We start from the raw sequence: 17,472 nt of genomic DNA, 5'->3' as shown, positions 1-17,472 counted from the left end.
TATAATATACCAAGTTAATAAAAACTACATGAAAGAAAATCAAGGAAATGATAAGGAATTCAGGATGATGGATGCCTTGGATGGAAAGAGGCAGGGAGATGTCTTAGTGGATAATCATATATTTATATAAGTTTCTAGGAAAGACCTAGTTTTTATTTTGACTGGTGCTTTCATGGGTTTTGTTACGTTATTGGAAATAGACATGCACTTAACAAAACAATTAAGTGAACATAAGTAAATGATGAAAATATGTTATGAACTAAGAATTAAAATTAATCTAGTTCCATGAACCTGAAGTTAAAAAATTCAAAAGTGTGCTGGGCATGGTGGTGCATGCTTGTAATCCCAGTGACTTCGATGGGAGGCTGAGGCAGGATTGTGAAATCAAAGCCAGTCTCAGCAACATAGACCTGAGCAACTTAGCAAGACCCTAAACAACTTAGTGAGACTCTATCTCTAAATAAAATATTTTAAAAAGAAAGGGCTGGAGATATGGCTCAGTGGTTAAGCCTCTCTGGGTTCAATCCTGGGTACAAAAAAAAAAAAAAAATCAAAAGGGTAAAGATCACTCAGACAAAGTCATTATTGATATTTTGGTGTATTCTTTCTTATGTTTTTCTCTATGTGCAGTCATTCATTTTTGATATAACTTGCTCCCTTCATAGGAGTGAAATAGTGAGATATAGATCACCAGGGGATGGTAAAGTCAGACTGGATTTTTATGAAACTTTACAGACTTCATGCTGTGTGAAAACACCATGGGAGTGAGTAATGAGATTGTTCATGTACAGCTCAACAGAGTAAAATTTTAGGAATGTTTAAGCTAAACCCTCTTTTGTCTATCAACGTCTTGCATAATATCTACTTAGTTCAGGTCTTTCTTTTAATAACATAAGCTTAGGGCTGGGCATGTGCTCAGTAGTAGAGTACTTGGCTAGCATGCATGAGGCCCTAGCTTTCATCTCTCAGCACCACAAACAAAACACAAACAAACAAAAACCATAAGGACTGGGGCTGTAGCTCAGTGGCAGAGTGTTTGCCTACCATGTGTGAGGCACTGGGTTTGATCCTTAGCACCACATAAAAATAAAGAAAGAAAAATAAAGGCATACCGTCCATCTAAAACTACCAAAACCCAAAACAAAAGAAAAGAAAAAACCATGATAAGCATTAGGGAGTAGAGGGCTGGGGCTGTAGTTCAGTGGCAGATTGCTTGCCTAGCATGTGTGAAGCACTGGGTTCAATCCTTAGCACCATATAAAAATAAATAAAATAAAGGCATTCTGTCCATCTACAATTACAAAAAAAAAAAAAAAAAAAAAAGAGGGAGCAGTGACAAGCCTTGGAAATTTATCCATGGATACTCTGTCTCCTGATTGGAAGTATGAGGCAGCAACCCATCAGCACTGTAAAGCCCTTGGTGTTCAGAGAATCTGTTTGGCCCCAAGAATGCTGCTCAGAGCCCTACCCATTCCTTCTCGCTGACCAGCACAGTATAAGGACAATATTAAGGTAGCAAAGATCTCATGGAACAAATGGGAAAGGTAAAGAATGACAGTACCACAGTGACATATACTTTAAGGAAGCAATAAATCATTTTTAAAGATAAAAAGGCATGTACAATATCAACAGAAAGCAGATGGTATGTATAAAAGCATCTCAGTGGATGGCTAAGAGGGTTTGAACCCTGGTCACACTGATTCCAAGACTTAACTCTCAATTAGTAGGCAACTGTTTTCACCGTTTAACTCTTCTGTGGTAACAGAACAGAGATAAAAGTCAATTAGTGCTGAAGATGTAGAAGAGAGTTCTCTAACTAGACTCTTACTCTGGAACAGGAAAATATTCTGCTCTCATTAATGGACTTGTCTGATGGAGATTAATGGTGGTAGAAAATAAGGGAAACTGTTAAATAAGTATTCATTATGAATAAACCTTTAAAATATTTCCAGTGGTATGTTTGTGTACACATATAAAATAGTCTTAGAAATACCAAAGTTCGTTTTTGAAAGTTGGGTGATGACAGAACAAAAATGAATGAAAAAGTCACAGACAAACATCTGTAGAAAGTTGAGCAGTAAGAAATTCAATTTTCACATTTTAGAGCAACAGACAGTACTTTTCCAACTTTTCTTTGTGACAGACATTGGTCAACCACAAAAGCAGGCTCTCGCTGACAGGCATTCCAGATAGGATAACCATGACGACAATGTATTACTACTTTAAAACCACTAATTGGAGGCCTAGTGCAAGCCAGTTTTTAGTCAAGTATTCTGAAATTAGGACAAGATGAACTCGACTTAAAAGCAAAATGAAAATCCTAATGAAGTGTATCCCGGTCGCACCAGGCTCTGTGTAGAGCCGAGTCCAAGGCTCAAGTGGCCAGTCCAGAGAGCCCCCTCCAAGACAGCTAGCATGCTCGGCACCCTTCCACAGCCTCTTCTCCCAGGGCATGTGAAAGCCTGAGCAGACTCCACGGCTGTGCCAGAACCACCCGCCAAGTCCAATCAGAGGTGTCTCAAGCCAAGGACAGCCTGGCCCGTCCGTCTGCCCCTCACTCCAGAGGGGTTGCAAAGGCCAGTCCTGCCATTTTTTTGGGGGGGAGGGGTGCTGGGGATCGAACCCAGGGCCTTGTGCTTACAAGGCAATCATTCTACCAACTGAGCTATCTCCCCAACCCCCAGTCCTGCCATTTTTGTCAGAAGTAACGTGGCCTCCAGCCGCCCCAGCCGCCCCAGCCCGCCTCCAGCCACCGGGAGCCCAAAGAGCCCGGGAGCAAAAGCTACAGACTTTTGGGCCCGCCTGCAGGGCGGGGCCAGGGCGCGCGGCGTGGGTGGGGCCAGAACGAGCTCCGGGGCCGAAGCCCGACTGGGCCGACGCTGGGGGCGGGTCCTCCCGCGCGGCCCACCCGGTCCCGCCCCCGCGCGCCCCCGCGCGGCCAGCCAAGTCGTTCGTCAGCGGCGGGCGGCAGGCAGCAGCGGTCTCCCCGCCCCTGGCCCGCCTCCCCTTCCTGCCCCGGGCCCGCCTGCCCGACCACTGTCGGCGGCCGTACTCTCGAGGGTCGAGGACGCGACTGGAGCTGCGGCGGGATCCGAAGTCCAGAGGACTGCGGCGTCCGAGAGAGGAGCGATGCTGGGCGTGGCGGCCGGCATGACCCACAGGTACGGGCCGCGCCCCTCTGGCCGCCACGTCGGCTGTCCCGCGGCGCTCTCACCGGCCCCTTGCGGGCCGCAGGCGATGGGCTCCTTCCCCGACTCTGGGCGTCTTCCCGGCCCAGCCCTCGCTGCCGGAGTCGGGCGGGCGGCCTGCGGACCCCGCGGCCCGCGGCGCGCTTCCCACGGTCTCGCGGGCAGGGAGGGTCCTGTGGTTTTGTCGCTTTGTCGGTGTGGTGTGCGCGCTGCAAGGGCAGCTGCCGCCTCGGTGCTTGGCCGAGTTCCGACACCCAATAAGTATTGGCTGAGTTAATAATTCATGTCGTAGCACTTGGACTCTGGCACAGACCAGCAGGCCCCTAATGATTTGGTTTCAGGACCCCTCGTGAAAATGCAGAACTCCAAAGAGCCTTCGGCCATGTCCATAGACATTTGCTGTGTTAGAAATGAACACTGAGCCTCCTGAGGTTTATTCATTCATTGAATACATTCACGATAGATTAACACACAGCACATTTTTTTGAAACACAGTATATCCTAAACAAAATTATGCGAACTGCCTTTTTACACGTCTTGCAAATATCTTCTGTGTATCAAGCTTAGTAGAAGATAACTGGATTTTACAGTTTGCACTCTGTTGTGCTAGGTTTTGTCTGACCTATATGAAGGAAATCTAGTCTTTCAGAGACGTGTAGTTGAAAAAGAGGATTATTTTAATAGCTTTTCCAGATTTTTGTGGGTATTCTTTGTTACTGTACCAGAACTTAGTAAGTGGTAGTTTCTTAATGGTTAGTTTGAATGTGAAGTCTGAAACTGAATCAGAAGATGTTTCACACTATATTATATTAAAATTCCTTGGTTTGTCTTGTAGTTCGTAACATCATATGTTTGTCATTTGAAAAATATTGGCTCACTGCATTAGGCAGATCCCAAATTCTAGTGCATTTCATTAATATCAATAAATAACATTTGTTAATATCACCACTGATTTCATTAAAGTCCTTAAGAATTGGGAAGCTGTCAAACTCAAGGTGGTGGATACTAGTCTTCCAAAATTTTGGCTTTTAGTGGAAAGCTTAACTATTATTGTTGACAACAAAATATTTTTGGTAGTTTTCCTCAAAGTGACAGGCCTATGTTTAGTTTGAAGGAAATGTCTGACAAATATAAGTCTAAGTCACAATGATTTGTCTGTCACTTGTTTTTACAGTAGAAATGGTGTTTTGTGAAAAAAAGCATTGAATTAACTCCTCACTGACTCACTCGTGCTTTTCCTTGAGAGAACCAGATTATTTTGGTATACAGTAGAACTGCTTTATGTATACCTGCTGTTAGGTCTCAGGTAGCAGAAAGAGGCTTAAGGGTCAAGATTTAATAATAATGTGTACTGTTTCATGGACATTTCTTTTTTTAAAAAGTATTAAATATTAAGTTGATATAGAATTGAAAATATGTGTGACATACAAAGAATAATGGAAATGCATTAAGCAAAAAATAGAAAATGATTTCCTTTTATGGTTCTTGAATCTCTTCCTGACCTAATGTCCTGTTCTGATCCCATCCCTTTCCCATTCTGAATTTCCTATTGGTAAACCCTTATTTTTTAAATTTTTTTTATTTTTTGCCTTAAGTACACTTACATTGTTGTGCAACCATCACTATCAGATATCTCCAGAACTTTTTGCCTTCAGTTTCAATACCCTTTCTTGGTACTGAAATACAGTACTGAAACTCTGCACTCATTAAACAGTAACTCCTCATTCTTTCTTTCCCCCAGTTTGTGGTAGCCACCATTCTACTTTCTGTTCATATGATTTTTTTTTTTTTTTTTTTTGCGGTACTGGGGATCGAACTCAGGGCCTTGTGCTTGCGAGGCAAGCACTCTACCAGCTGAGCTATCTCCCCAGCCCCTGTTCATATGATTTTGACCTCTATGGATACTTCACATAAGTGGAATCATAAATATCTGTTGCATGTATAACGGTTCTTTTTTATTGCTGAATAAAACTCCATGGTATGGATCTCCAACAGTTTGTTTAACTGTTTAACTGAAGGATATTTGGGTGTTTCCAGTTTGGGGAAATTAAGAATAAAGCTACTGAGTGTTCATGGACATAAGTTTTCTTTAATGTGAAGATAAGTTTTCCTTTCTTTGGGATAAAAATGTTCAAGAATGAGCCAAATTATACAGTAATTGCATGTTCAGCTTTTTTAAGAAATGGACAGATTTTTCCAGAATGTCTATACCATTTTATCTAGGACACTTAAAAGTGAATTGTTTTTTTTTTTTTTTTCCTGCAAGTTTTGTAGGTGAAGAGTTCACTGCCTTGGTAAGTGCTAGCAGACCAGCAGCTGTATCATTATTGCTTTTGCACTGTCAGTGTGTCAGCACAGTGCAAAAGGCTCTATTCAGCACCTAAGGAATATCTTAGTCATATTGTGAAAATATTTTTGATCTCACAGACCCCTAGAAAAGGTATTAGAGACTACACTTTAAGAAGCACTGTTAAAAGACATAATCCTATTTGATGGGGGATGTGCAGGCTTTGGGACAATTAAAAAGCAACATTTATAAAGGCTACTCTTAAATATGTTTATTGAGTGCTGGTTGCAGCGTGTGCCTTCTAGTCCTGGGAAGTTGTAGTAGGAGGCATTAATTAAGACTTGAACAACCACCATGGAAAAAGCAGCTTTCTGCCCTTAGGGCTTTTCCATGATTCCCTGATGTCTAGTGCCTTATGTAGAGGAACCTGTAATGGCAGGGCGTGTCTTCATAAAACTTGAGTGTTCTAGGCCAGTTTGTGTGGTGAGGAGGTTGAGCTCTTGATTTTTAAGAAAACCAGTGAAAATTTGGTGATAGAAGAGATAACTTCAGTTCTAGTTGTTCTGTGTTGTGAAGGCTTAGAGAAAACTGTCCATCAGGATTGTCCTGTCTTTAATTTATCATTCCTACCCTTTTCCTTTGTGGTAGCCTCTTGGCTGTCTCCTGGGTAACTCTCTTTTGCTTTTGTGGGTGAAGTGAACTTTCCTTTCCTCCCACAGAGGACCTTAGAACCCCTCCACTGGGTCAGCGAAACTCAACAACTTCAGAAATCAGAGCAGGAGAGCCTTAATTCTGAGAGTCTCTATTTTCATTAATGTTATGTTTGTTCTTCAGGTAATCATTTAAATAAACCGCAGTATAAGTCATATTAGGTTTGCACTTAAATAGAAGGATAATCATCTCAAATCATTTGATTTTACAGTTCCTATAACTACACTTTAAGCTGTGGTTTTCTACCCATGAGGCTATCATCTACATTACATGCTGGACTTTTGCTACATTGTCTTCCAAAAACTTTACTTTTTATTTATATATTTATTTATTTTTTTGGTTTTGGGGATTGAACCCAGGGCCTTGTGCATGTGAGGCAAGCACTCTACCAACTGAGCTATATCCCCAGGCCCAAAAACTTTAATTTTAAAATACTTCAAATGGGCTGCAATATCTGTTGCTATATACTGTACATTCTTAGCAGCAGCAGTCTTCTCATCCTGACATTTATCTCATTTGATCCCATTAGGCATTTCCACACTGGAGCTTACTTCTGTGGGTGGGGAGGGTAAAATTTTTCCAGAATCGTTTTCATGTGGGAACATGTTTTGGAGCTTGATGAGTCTGCAGTGACACTTAACAGAGGGGGGTGGGGAAACTGCTTTGAGTAGTGCCTTCATTGAGAGTTAGGGAGAGGGGTGCTGGAAATTAGATTGAGTGCTGACAGTGTGTTCCTGATGGTAGGAGGCATAGGAACCAGCATTAGGATACCTAGAAGTATGGAGCCTCAGTGTCAAGTAACATAAAGAATAAAAACATTTATAACAAGTGTTTATACCTCCTATATATACACATTTCTTTTGTACCAAAATGAAATTAAAAGTTATATTGTTCTACAACTGCTTTTTTGTTTTGTTTTGTTTAAGGATATATATATATATATTTTTTTTTTTAATTTTATTTATTTATTTATTTATTTGCATGACACAGGGATTTGAACCCATGGGAGCTTTATCACTGTGTCACATCCCCAGATATCTTTTTATTTTTTTAATTTTAAGACAGGGTCTTGCTAAGTTGTTGAGGCTGGCCTCGAACTGTAATTCTCCTGCATCCTCCCCCTGAGTCCCTGGATTCTATGGATGTGCCAGTAGTGCCTGGCTCAGAGTTAGGAATAGAATGCAAACTTCTGATGTATTGTGAGGTCCCTTCTACTGTACTATGCTAGTTTTCTCTGTTGCTGTTTTCAAATGGCATTGTATATCACCCTTCCTATGTTGTAAATGTCTTGAAGGTCATGACCTTGTCAGGTATATCTGGACTCCCTATCCTAGTCAGGTTTGCATCACTGGAAAAAAATGCTTGAGACAGTCTAACTGCATAAAGAAAAGTAATTTACTTAACAATTTGGAGATTGAAAGAATGGCACAGGATCTGACAAAGGTTCCCTTTACCTGCATTACTTCATGGTGGATGACTATGATGGAAGTATTTGCAAGAGGGAGAAATCACATTTTTTTAAAAAAAATTTTTAGTTGTAGGTGGACACAATACCTTTATTTTATTTTTATGTGGTACTGAGGATCGAACCCAGTGCCTCATGCCTTCTAGGTGAGTCTTCTACTACTGAACCACAATCTCAGCCCCAAGAGAGATCACATCTTTTTTTTTTTTTTTTTTTTGGGTGCTGGGGATCGAACCCAGGGCCTTGTGCTTACAAGGCAAGCTCTCTACCGACTGAGCTATCTTCCCAGCCCCGAGAGATCACATCTTGAAACAGGAAGCCAGAGAGGGAGCTTGCTCCTTTTATAACCACCCTCCCAGAGCACTAACTCAGGGTCCCACAAAAACAGCCTTAATTCCTTCCAAGGACAGTGCACCAGTAACCTAAAGACCTCATACTAGGCTTGCCTATGAAGAGTCCCAACACCTGGTCAGCAGTGACACAAGAGACCAAGCTCCAGATACATGAATTGTTGGGGAACACAATCAAGTCATATCTAAATTATAGCATCACCATTAACAATAGCAACTCTGGAAATGTCTGAATGAATTTTGAAATATTGTTCCCAAGTTGTTCTTTTACAGGGTCCTAGATATCACTGTGTTTTAGGTGGATAGATTACTTTTGTGAAATATGTTTTAGAAGACATGGTATTTCTGGTGTCTTTGTCGACCCCTGGAAATCTTCCTCTCCAGAAACTCAGGTCTTCTTACTTATCCTCCAGTATCTCCATTTGGCACAGTCTGAGAGATTCCTTTCTATTGACAGGCTTCTTCACTGATTAGTTAAGTGACAAATGCTGTCAGCATTTGCTTAAATGGGTTATAAGTTTATTTCTGACTGGGAAATATTTATTTTTAAAACGGGGCACATTACTGTCACATGTAAACCTGCCTTATTAGCACAGTAAGGAACAGAAGGTAGGCAAGTGCAGCATCTGCTGCAGCTAGTTTCCTCCTCCTTGATTCAGTATATTTAATAGATTTTTTTCTCGATTTTTTTTTTTTTTGGGGGTGCTGGGGATCAAACCCAGGGCCTTTTGCTTACAAGGCAAGCACTCTACCGACTGAGCTATCTCCCCAGCCCCCTTTCTCTATTTTTTAATGTGCAAGGCACTGTCCAAGTATCTAATGAAATGCAAGAGGTGTAAGACATAGCCCCTGCTCTTGAGAATCTTTCAGTTTAACTGTTCTATCATCCATCTTGGTTGCAGATTTTCCTAAAGTACTACTTTGGTTATATTGCCCCTTGTTTTCAAAATATTAAGAAGTTTCTTATTTCCTGTCAAATAAGGTCTAAACTCCAGAGCCTGTAATTTAAGATTTTGTGATTTGGCCCCACCCTTGCTCCAAACTATTCCCTTAGTCTGTGTTTCTCTAAACCACTACCATTTTCTAGAAACTTCCAATGATTTCCCACCTTAGTGCTTTTCCTCATGTTGTTCAGCGAAGAGAACGGCTGTCTACTGTGTTTTTTTCTTTTCTTTCTTTATTTTTATTTTATTTTATTTTTTGGTACCAGGGTCACTTAATCACTGAGCCACATCCCCAGCTTTTTTTGAGACAAGGTCTTGTCAAGTTGCTCAGGGTCTCACTAAGCTGCCAAGTCTGACTTTGAACTGCTGTTCCTTCTACCCTCATTTTTGTGAGCCCCTGGGTTTATAGGGGTGTACCACCGTGCCTGACTGTACTGTGTTTTCTTGGCAGCCGGGGCAAAATTGCCCCTTTTCTCCTGAAGTAACGAATTTTGGGAACATTTGTTGAGTTCCTGCCATGTGCTGGAAAATTAGAAATTCAGAGCTTTATCAATTCTCCCCAAGCAATTTCTGTTTTGTATTATAGTTTTTGGTATATATGTCTAATCTTTTCTGTCAAATTGTAATCTCTGAAGTAAAAGAATATCTTAATCAAATATATGAAATGTCCAAAGACAAACAAGCTATATCTAAATATGCTTTATTTTTCTTTTTATAACCTCATTTGTTAGGGAATTGAAAAGTTCAGGGCTAGCTCTGCTTAGTATCTTTGACATTGTTTGAATAAACTCACAAAACTTTGAGGAAGACAAGGTGGTTTTCACATTTGGTTTAAATTGACTCTAATAGTGCTTTATATATGGTGGCTGAGACCCAACATCTATGGAACATTGGAAAGAAATTCAAATGATACAATTCCTTGTTTAGGTTATTTTCATTTCCCTGCTAGGCCACTCTTTTTCTTTTTCTTTTTCTTTCTTTAAAATATATTTTAGTTGGAGATGGACATAATACCTTTCATTTATTTACTTATTTATTTTTATGTGTTGCTGAGGATGGAGCCCGGTGCCTTATGTGCCTCGTAAGCACTCTATCACTGAGCTACAACCCCAGCCCCCAGGCCACTCTTGGAAAAAAAAAAAAAAAACTCTTAGTAATAACACTGTTTTTATTAATTATCTACTTTTACACAAATACTTTACAGATATTATTTTACATAATAAATCTTATTGTCCCACCCACACCACGGATGAGGTAGAATTTTTCTGCTCGAGTGGCCAAGAACACTGTCACATATTGCTGACAAAGCTGAGGTTTACACTGAAGATTCCTGCAGAGCCCTGTGGCCCTGTGTTTCCTCAGTTCACATCACTGGTAGAAAGTCGATCACAATTCCCTACTTCTTCTCTTTGTATAATTTTAAAAAATTTGTTCTAATCGGTTATACATGACAGTAGAATGCATTTTGATATAGTTTTTTATACACAAATGGAACATAACCTCTCCTTCCTCTTGCTGGACATGGTACTGAGTCCTCCCAGTAGTGTAATCATATAGGTATATAGGGTAATTATATCTGTCTCCTTTTGCTGTCCTTCCCATTCCCACTGCCCCACCCCTTTACTCCCCTCATTCCCCTCTGCATAACCCAAAGTTCTTTCATTCTTCCCTATCAACATCTGCATATCTGAGAAAACATTCAGCCTTTGGTTTTTTGGGATTCACTTATTTCACTTAGCATGATATTCTCTAGTGCCATCCATTTACCTGCAAATACCATAATTTCATTCTTTAAGACTGAGTAATATTCCACTGTGTATATGTACCACATTTTCTTCATCCATTCATCTGTTGAAGGGCATCTAGATTGATTCCATAGTTTAGCTATTATGAATTGAACTGCTATAAACATTGATGTGGCTGTGCTACTGTAATATGCTGATTTTAAGTCCTTAGGGTATAAACTGAGGAGTGGGATAGTTGGGTCAAATGGTGGTTCCATTCCAAGTTTTCTGATGAATTTCCATACTGCTTTCCCCTACTTCTTTTCCTAAGTTTCAAGACTTTTTCTTTACATGCTCAACCAACCTATCCAGTTTTATTTCCTAATACTCTTCAGCTTACATCATCTTATTGCAAAACATTACAATCCTTTGTGAACTAATTCTTGTTATTTTTGTGCCAGGAGTAACCCTGCTCTTCTGTTGAGGGGGCAGGAGTTCTTAGATCTAAATCTCCAGGCACCACCTAAACACCTCTGTTTTGAAGATGGTGTCCTTGTTTCAGCACCTGTTGGTCTTTTCTTTCTTGACCTTCTAGAGAAGGTATTAGGTATTTGTGTACAACTCACAGATTTCTATTATTTTCACCTCAACTCTTGGCAAACCTTGTTTTACAGCTACATATGTACTGTACTAAAGGAAAAGTTTGGAAAAGTCTAAGAAATTTAAATGAGGAAATGGTAATTTGACACTAGTAATTATAAATGAAATTGTTATTTTTTTAAGACATTGGGAACAGCCAAATGTTTGGTTCTCAGGAGTAGGGAAATGTCAGTCATGGTTGTGTTTAACCAGAGGCCAGATTTATTTGAATGTTATAGGGGAAACTCATGAATCAGATGAAGCATTTTTATCAAAACTTCGGATATAGGCTATTCATGGCTTGTGATTTATACTGAAAACAGATGGTTTAGCCTTCTTGGGGAAGGAACATCATGAAATCTATACTCCCAATTTTATTTTTTTAATTATAGAGGATTTCAAACATACAGAAATAGAATAATGAATCTTCATGTACTACTACTACCCAGCTTCAGTAGTTATTAACTGGTGGTAAATCTTTGACTGAAGGCCAATCTTTTTCCATTCCTCTGTCCTCTATGTCATATCATAGAGATACTAATATTAATACATATCCTTAAAAGATAAGGACATGTCTTAAAAGTACTTTAAGAATATTAACCACATCATCACATTTGAAAAAGATTAAAAATAGTTATTTGTTGTCACCATTTATGTAGTTATTATTCAAATTTCTAGTGTTTCAAACATATTTTATTTTATGGTTTTTTTAAAGGTGGAATCTAAATAAGGTTTACATATTTTGAAGGTTAATAAGTCTTTCAGTCTCTTTTAACACACAGGTACCCTTTTCATCTTTTTTTTTCCCCCTCTTGTGATGTTGTTTTGTTCTTGTTGTTTGCTTTGAAGAATTTCCTGTGATCTGAATTTGGCAGATTGCACCCTTATCCTTTGTTATATAGCCTATAAACTGGTGGTTGGATCTAAAAAAGCAGTTCTCATACTTTTCAGTCTCAGGACCATTTTACACTTAAACATTATTGAGGACTGCTGTGTTGTGAATTTTCCTCTAAATCTCATGTTGAAATTTAATTGCTGTTCACAGTATTGGGGGGTAGGACTTTGAGAGATTTGATTAATGGCATTATGAAGGGGAGAGTTTGGTCCCCTTTTGGTGCTTTGTCCTTCCACCCTTTTCCACAAGGTGATGCTGCTAGAAGACCCTCAGCAGATACCAGCATCTTGATCTTGGACTTTCCAGCCCCCAAAATTGAGAGAAAATAAACTTGTTTGTTATAAATTATGTAGTCTCAGATATTCTGTGTTAGCAGCACAGAATGGACTGAGGTAAGTACCCTGAAAAGCTTCATAGTATTTGAAATTTAATAAATCTTTTGTGCATATTAAAATAAATAATTTATTTTGTAATTATTTTTCAAAAAAATTTATGAGAAGAATGTTTTAAAAACAACAAAAAAATTATTTTGGAAGATTCTTTAATGTCTTACTAGAAGACAACCGGTCAATCTGTTTTAATAGTTCATGTCATGGAACTTCTGGAAAACTGCCATATACTAGTGAGAAAATAAAAGCAAAAAAGAGGAATAACATCTTTGTGTTGTTATGAAAATAGTGTGACCTCTTAGGTCACCTTGGAAACTGCTGATCTAGAAGTGAGGTTGACAAGATTCAGGTTTGATCTCCATCATATCGCATGTCTGCACATAGATGGCAAGTATGGGGTTTTTGCAGAAGTGGCGTGTCTCTTGTTGAGCAGTGTCTAGATCAGAGTTTGGCAAATCTTTTCTCTAATGACCAAATAGTAGATGTTTTCAGCTTTGTGGCCTGCATAGTTTCTGTTTTATTGCTCAGTTATGCTGATGTAGCGCAAAAGCAGCCATAGGCATTTTATAAGTAAATGAACATGAGTGTAGTCCAGAAAATTTTAATTATGGACACTGCAATTTGATTTTCATATAATATTCACATGTCACAAAATATCATTATTTTGATTTCCCCCCTACATTTTAAATACAAGAATTTGGGGAAGAAGGAGTAGATATTAATTTTCCTATTCTTTCCACTAAGTATAACTGAAAATGCCAATAATTATGTATAAAGCAAACATAAGGGGGGGCTGGGGAGATAGCTCAGTTGGTAGAGTGCTTGCCTTGTAAGCACAAGGCCCTGGGTTCGATCCCCAGCACCCAAAAAAAAAAAAAAAAAAAAAAAGCAAACATAAGAAGACTCTGAAGGATGGAGAGAAGAGAGCAGACTGGATGAGGACTGTGGGAGTTGATGAACAAAAGGGTGCCGAATGGCCTGGGCTTTCTTTTACTACCACAGACAAGAGAGCACCAACAGAAGACTGCTCTCTCCAGCCAAAGGACCTGCAAGTCTCATTCTAGTAGGAAAAGAAATGTTTACACAATTAATATCCTACTCTAATCAAACACCTAGAAAAAACAGCGGCCCCACCCCTACCCATATTTGCACCTTTTCCATGCTGTAACATGGAACTCCAGTAACTCTCTTGGTGTGATGTCAGGGAAGGCCAAGTAGGGAGCCAGGACTTTTATCTTCACTGGCCAATAATGACAGGGGCCTGCCCGCATCACCATAGTGTCAGTGGAGGAGACATGGGGGAACCAGAACCCTCATCCATGCTCAGTAGCAATGAGGACTCCACCTCTTGGTTGTCAGTAGAAGCTAAATGGAGAACCTATACTGTATCTGGCAATAGTGAGGTAGCTTTCCAATCAGAGAGGTGTTGGAGAATGCCTAGTTCAAAACCTTAGTGGATAGCTTAACTAATTAAAGGAGACAGAGGAAAGAATCAGTGAACTTGATTATAAAAGAATAGAAATGACCCAGTTTGAACAACAGAATATAGAGTAGGGGCAGTGAGAGAACAAAGCCTCAGGGGACCTGTGGAACTGTAACTAAAGGCCTACGATTGGTGCTTACAATTGGAGTCCTGAAAGGAGAGGAGAAAGCCCACTATACAAAATGGACTAAATCCCCCAATTAAAAGAGCTTGGTGTACATTAAAAAACATGACCTAGCTATATGCTAAGAAACTCACTCCAAATATAATTGTATAGGCAAATTTAAAGTAAAAAGATGCATTTTGCAAAAATCAGTCAAAAGAATTCAAGGATAACTTTATTACAGTCAATCATATAGACATCAGATAAAGTGGACTTGATAGTAAATTACTAAGGACAATACTCAATAACAACAGAACTCTTCTCAAGTTCCTATGGAACTTCTGTCATGTATATCTAAAAGGAACAAAAAAATTTTTATAAAAACTTCCTGTGGAATGTATACCAAAGGTAGATTATATTCTGGTCCATAAACCTCAAAAAATTTCAAAAGAATTGGGATCAATCTAAACATCAAACTTAAAGTCAGTAACCTAAAGATCATAGGAAAATGTAACAACTGGGAATAAAATGACACTCTTTTAAACAGTTCGTAAGTCAAAGAGGAAGTCTGAGGGAGAATGAAGAAACACCTTGAACTAAATGAAAATGAAAATAAAACATATCGGGCTGGGGTTGTGGCTCAGTGGTAGGGCACTTGCCTAGCATGGATGAGGCACTGGGTTCAATTCTCAGCATCACATATAAATAAGTAAATAAAATAAAGGTCTATCAACAACTAATAAAAAATATATATTTAAAAAAAGAAAATAAAACATATCAAAATTTGTATGACATCGAGCTGGGAGAAAAATGTATAGTACTAAATGCATTAGAAAAGAGGAAATGTCTCAAATCAGTAATCGTACCTCTCATGTTAAGAACTTAAAAAAAGAGAGAGAGAGAAAGAAAAAAGAAAAAAGCCAGGCATGGTGGCACACACCTGTAAACCCAGCAATTTGGGAGACTGAGGCAGGAGTATCACAAGTTCCAAGCCAGCCTCAGCAATTTAGCAAGGCCGTTGATCTCAAAAAAATTAAAAGGACTGGGGATGTGGCTAAGTGAATAATAAAAAAAGAAGAGGAGAATAAATCCATACAAGCAGGAGGAAAATTAAAAAACAAAACAAAACAAAACAAAAAACCCTGAAATCAAAGCCTGGCACAGTAGTAGTTCATGCCTGTAATCCCAGTGGCTCTGGAGGTTGAGGCAGGAGAATTGAGAGTTCAAAGCCAGCCTCAGCAATTCAGTGGGCCTATAAGCACCATAGTGAGACCATTCTCAAAATAAAAAATAAAAAGGACTGAGGATGTGGCTCAGTGGAAGAGCACCCCTGGGTTCAGTCCCCAGTACCAAAACCAAAAAAAATAACAAAAACCAAACAAACGATGAGAAATCAATGTAATTAAAACTAAAAAAATTAAAAAATCAGTGAAGAGTCATTTCTTTGAAAAGATTAATACAGTAAACAAAACTAGCAAAATTGATGGGGGAAAGACAGTAATCATCAATTCAAAAATAAAAGTGAGGCATAAGGCCCTGGGTTCATTCCCCAGCACTGCAAAAAAGAAAAAGAAAAATAAAGTAAGGGATATACCACCCTGCAGACATCAAAACGGTAATAAAGGAATTATATGAACATGTACACTTAAATTTGACAACTTAAATGAAATGGCATAGTTCCTCCAAAATCATCATTTATCTTAAAAGATTTCCAAAAAAGGAACTATCTTGGCCTATATGATCTCACTGGAGAATTCTACCAAATGTTTAAGGAAGAATTAACACCAATTGCACATAATCTCTTTTTTGGAAATAAAATAGGAAGGAATACTTCCCTTATATTTTATAAAGCTAGTACATCCTGATGTCCAAACCAGAGAATGCACAAAAAGAAAATCACAGACAAATATTCCTAATGAATGTAGTTGCAAAGTTCCTTAAAATATTAGCAAATATAACTCAACAATATGTAAAAAGAACTATAGTACCCTGAGATGAAATGGATTTTTTTTTTCCCCAGGAATGAAAGCAGGTACAACATTTGAAAGTTAGTTGCTATAATACAGTGTATTCACTGGCTAAAGAAGAAAGTTAATATGATTATATCAATTAATGCAGAAAAAGTGAGTGATAAAATTCAGTACCCACTCATGATTAAAAAAGAAAACTCTCAGAAAAATAATAGCAGAGGTGTAGGCAAAGTAATGGCTCCCAAAATATGGTTGTGATAGTGTTAAACAAATTACTATGTGTCAAACATGTAGAACGATGCCCTAGCACATTAATAGTTGTGCTTGCTATTATTATGTATGTTTTTTGTTAGCTAAAAATGAAGACTTAATTAATAAATGTAAAAATATGAAGAACTATTTTATTTAGCTCAAGGCCATCTAGAAGCAGGCAACAGGCTGATTTGACCTCTGGGTGCTATTTTGCAGATTTCAATCTCATTACTGTTTCATTAGGGGGAATTGCAAAATGGTGATATTCTGATTGTTATTTAAGACATTTCAAGTCTCAGCTGTAGTACTGCTTAAAGGAGGAACCTTCCTTAATGACTATGCAGTAACCTGATGATTCAGATTGACAGATTGCAAATTACTTTTATGTTTATTGTTTAATGTTGTCCAGTCTTCTACTCAATAATGTGTTGTATTACTTTATATCACTGGACCTAGAATGTGCTCAGAAAAGTACATTGTCTATGGTAGAGTTGAAGTGCCATGTTTTCTGTCTTCAATTAGTGATTTTTTCCCTTGCTTTCAGACTGCCTCTCCCCACCCCACCCTTTTTTTTTGTACCAGGGATCCAACCCAGTGGGCTCACCCCCTGGCCCACATCCCCAGCCCTTTTTCTTTTTCTTTTTTATTTCGAGACAGTGTCTCGCTCAGTTGCTGAGGCTGGCTTGGAACTTGATGTACTCCTGCCTCAGCCTCTGTAACCATAGGCATGTGCCACCAAATTACAGTTTCTTTTTTTTTTTTTTTTTTTTTTCCATTACTGGGGATTGAACCCAGGACCTGGCCATATGCATGCTAGGCAAGCGCTCTACCACTGAGCTACATCCCCAGCCCTTCTCCCTACTCTTTAAGTGAATGTTGGTGTGAGCCGCTCCAGTTAGGTTGGTATCCATATTTTCTGGAAGTCCTTTGAAATGGGAATAACTTCCAATCACTTTGAATGATCACAGCGTATTGGCTGATTGACATTCCATTGAAGATGTAGTTAATCTTCGGGTCATTTACAACTGAACCCACAGATCCTAGCTGTTTTTCCTTAACAAATTTGGCTCTA

The 17,472-nt window shown here is 38.9% G+C and overlaps 1 protein-coding gene across 1 annotated transcript in view; it reads left to right on the top strand.

Moving 5' to 3' along the window:
• The first annotated feature begins 2,935 nt into the window (after positions 1-2,935).
• Positions 2,936-17,472, top strand: part of Lims1 (LIM zinc finger domain containing 1) — a 142,829-nt gene continuing 128,292 nt past the window's right edge. The window contains exon 1 of the mRNA XM_047522343.1: positions 2,936-3,161. Within this exon, the coding sequence (XP_047378299.1) occupies positions 3,130-3,161 (32 nt within the window). The 5' untranslated portion in view covers positions 2,936-3,129. The remainder of the gene's footprint in view (positions 3,162-17,472) is intronic.

The sequence above is a fragment of the Sciurus carolinensis genome, chromosome 13 (genome assembly GCF_902686445.1).
Source record: "Sciurus carolinensis chromosome 13, mSciCar1.2, whole genome shotgun sequence".
Taxonomy (NCBI): domain Eukaryota; kingdom Metazoa; phylum Chordata; class Mammalia; order Rodentia; family Sciuridae; genus Sciurus; species Sciurus carolinensis.
This window is presented reverse-complemented; position numbering and strand designations above follow the sequence as displayed.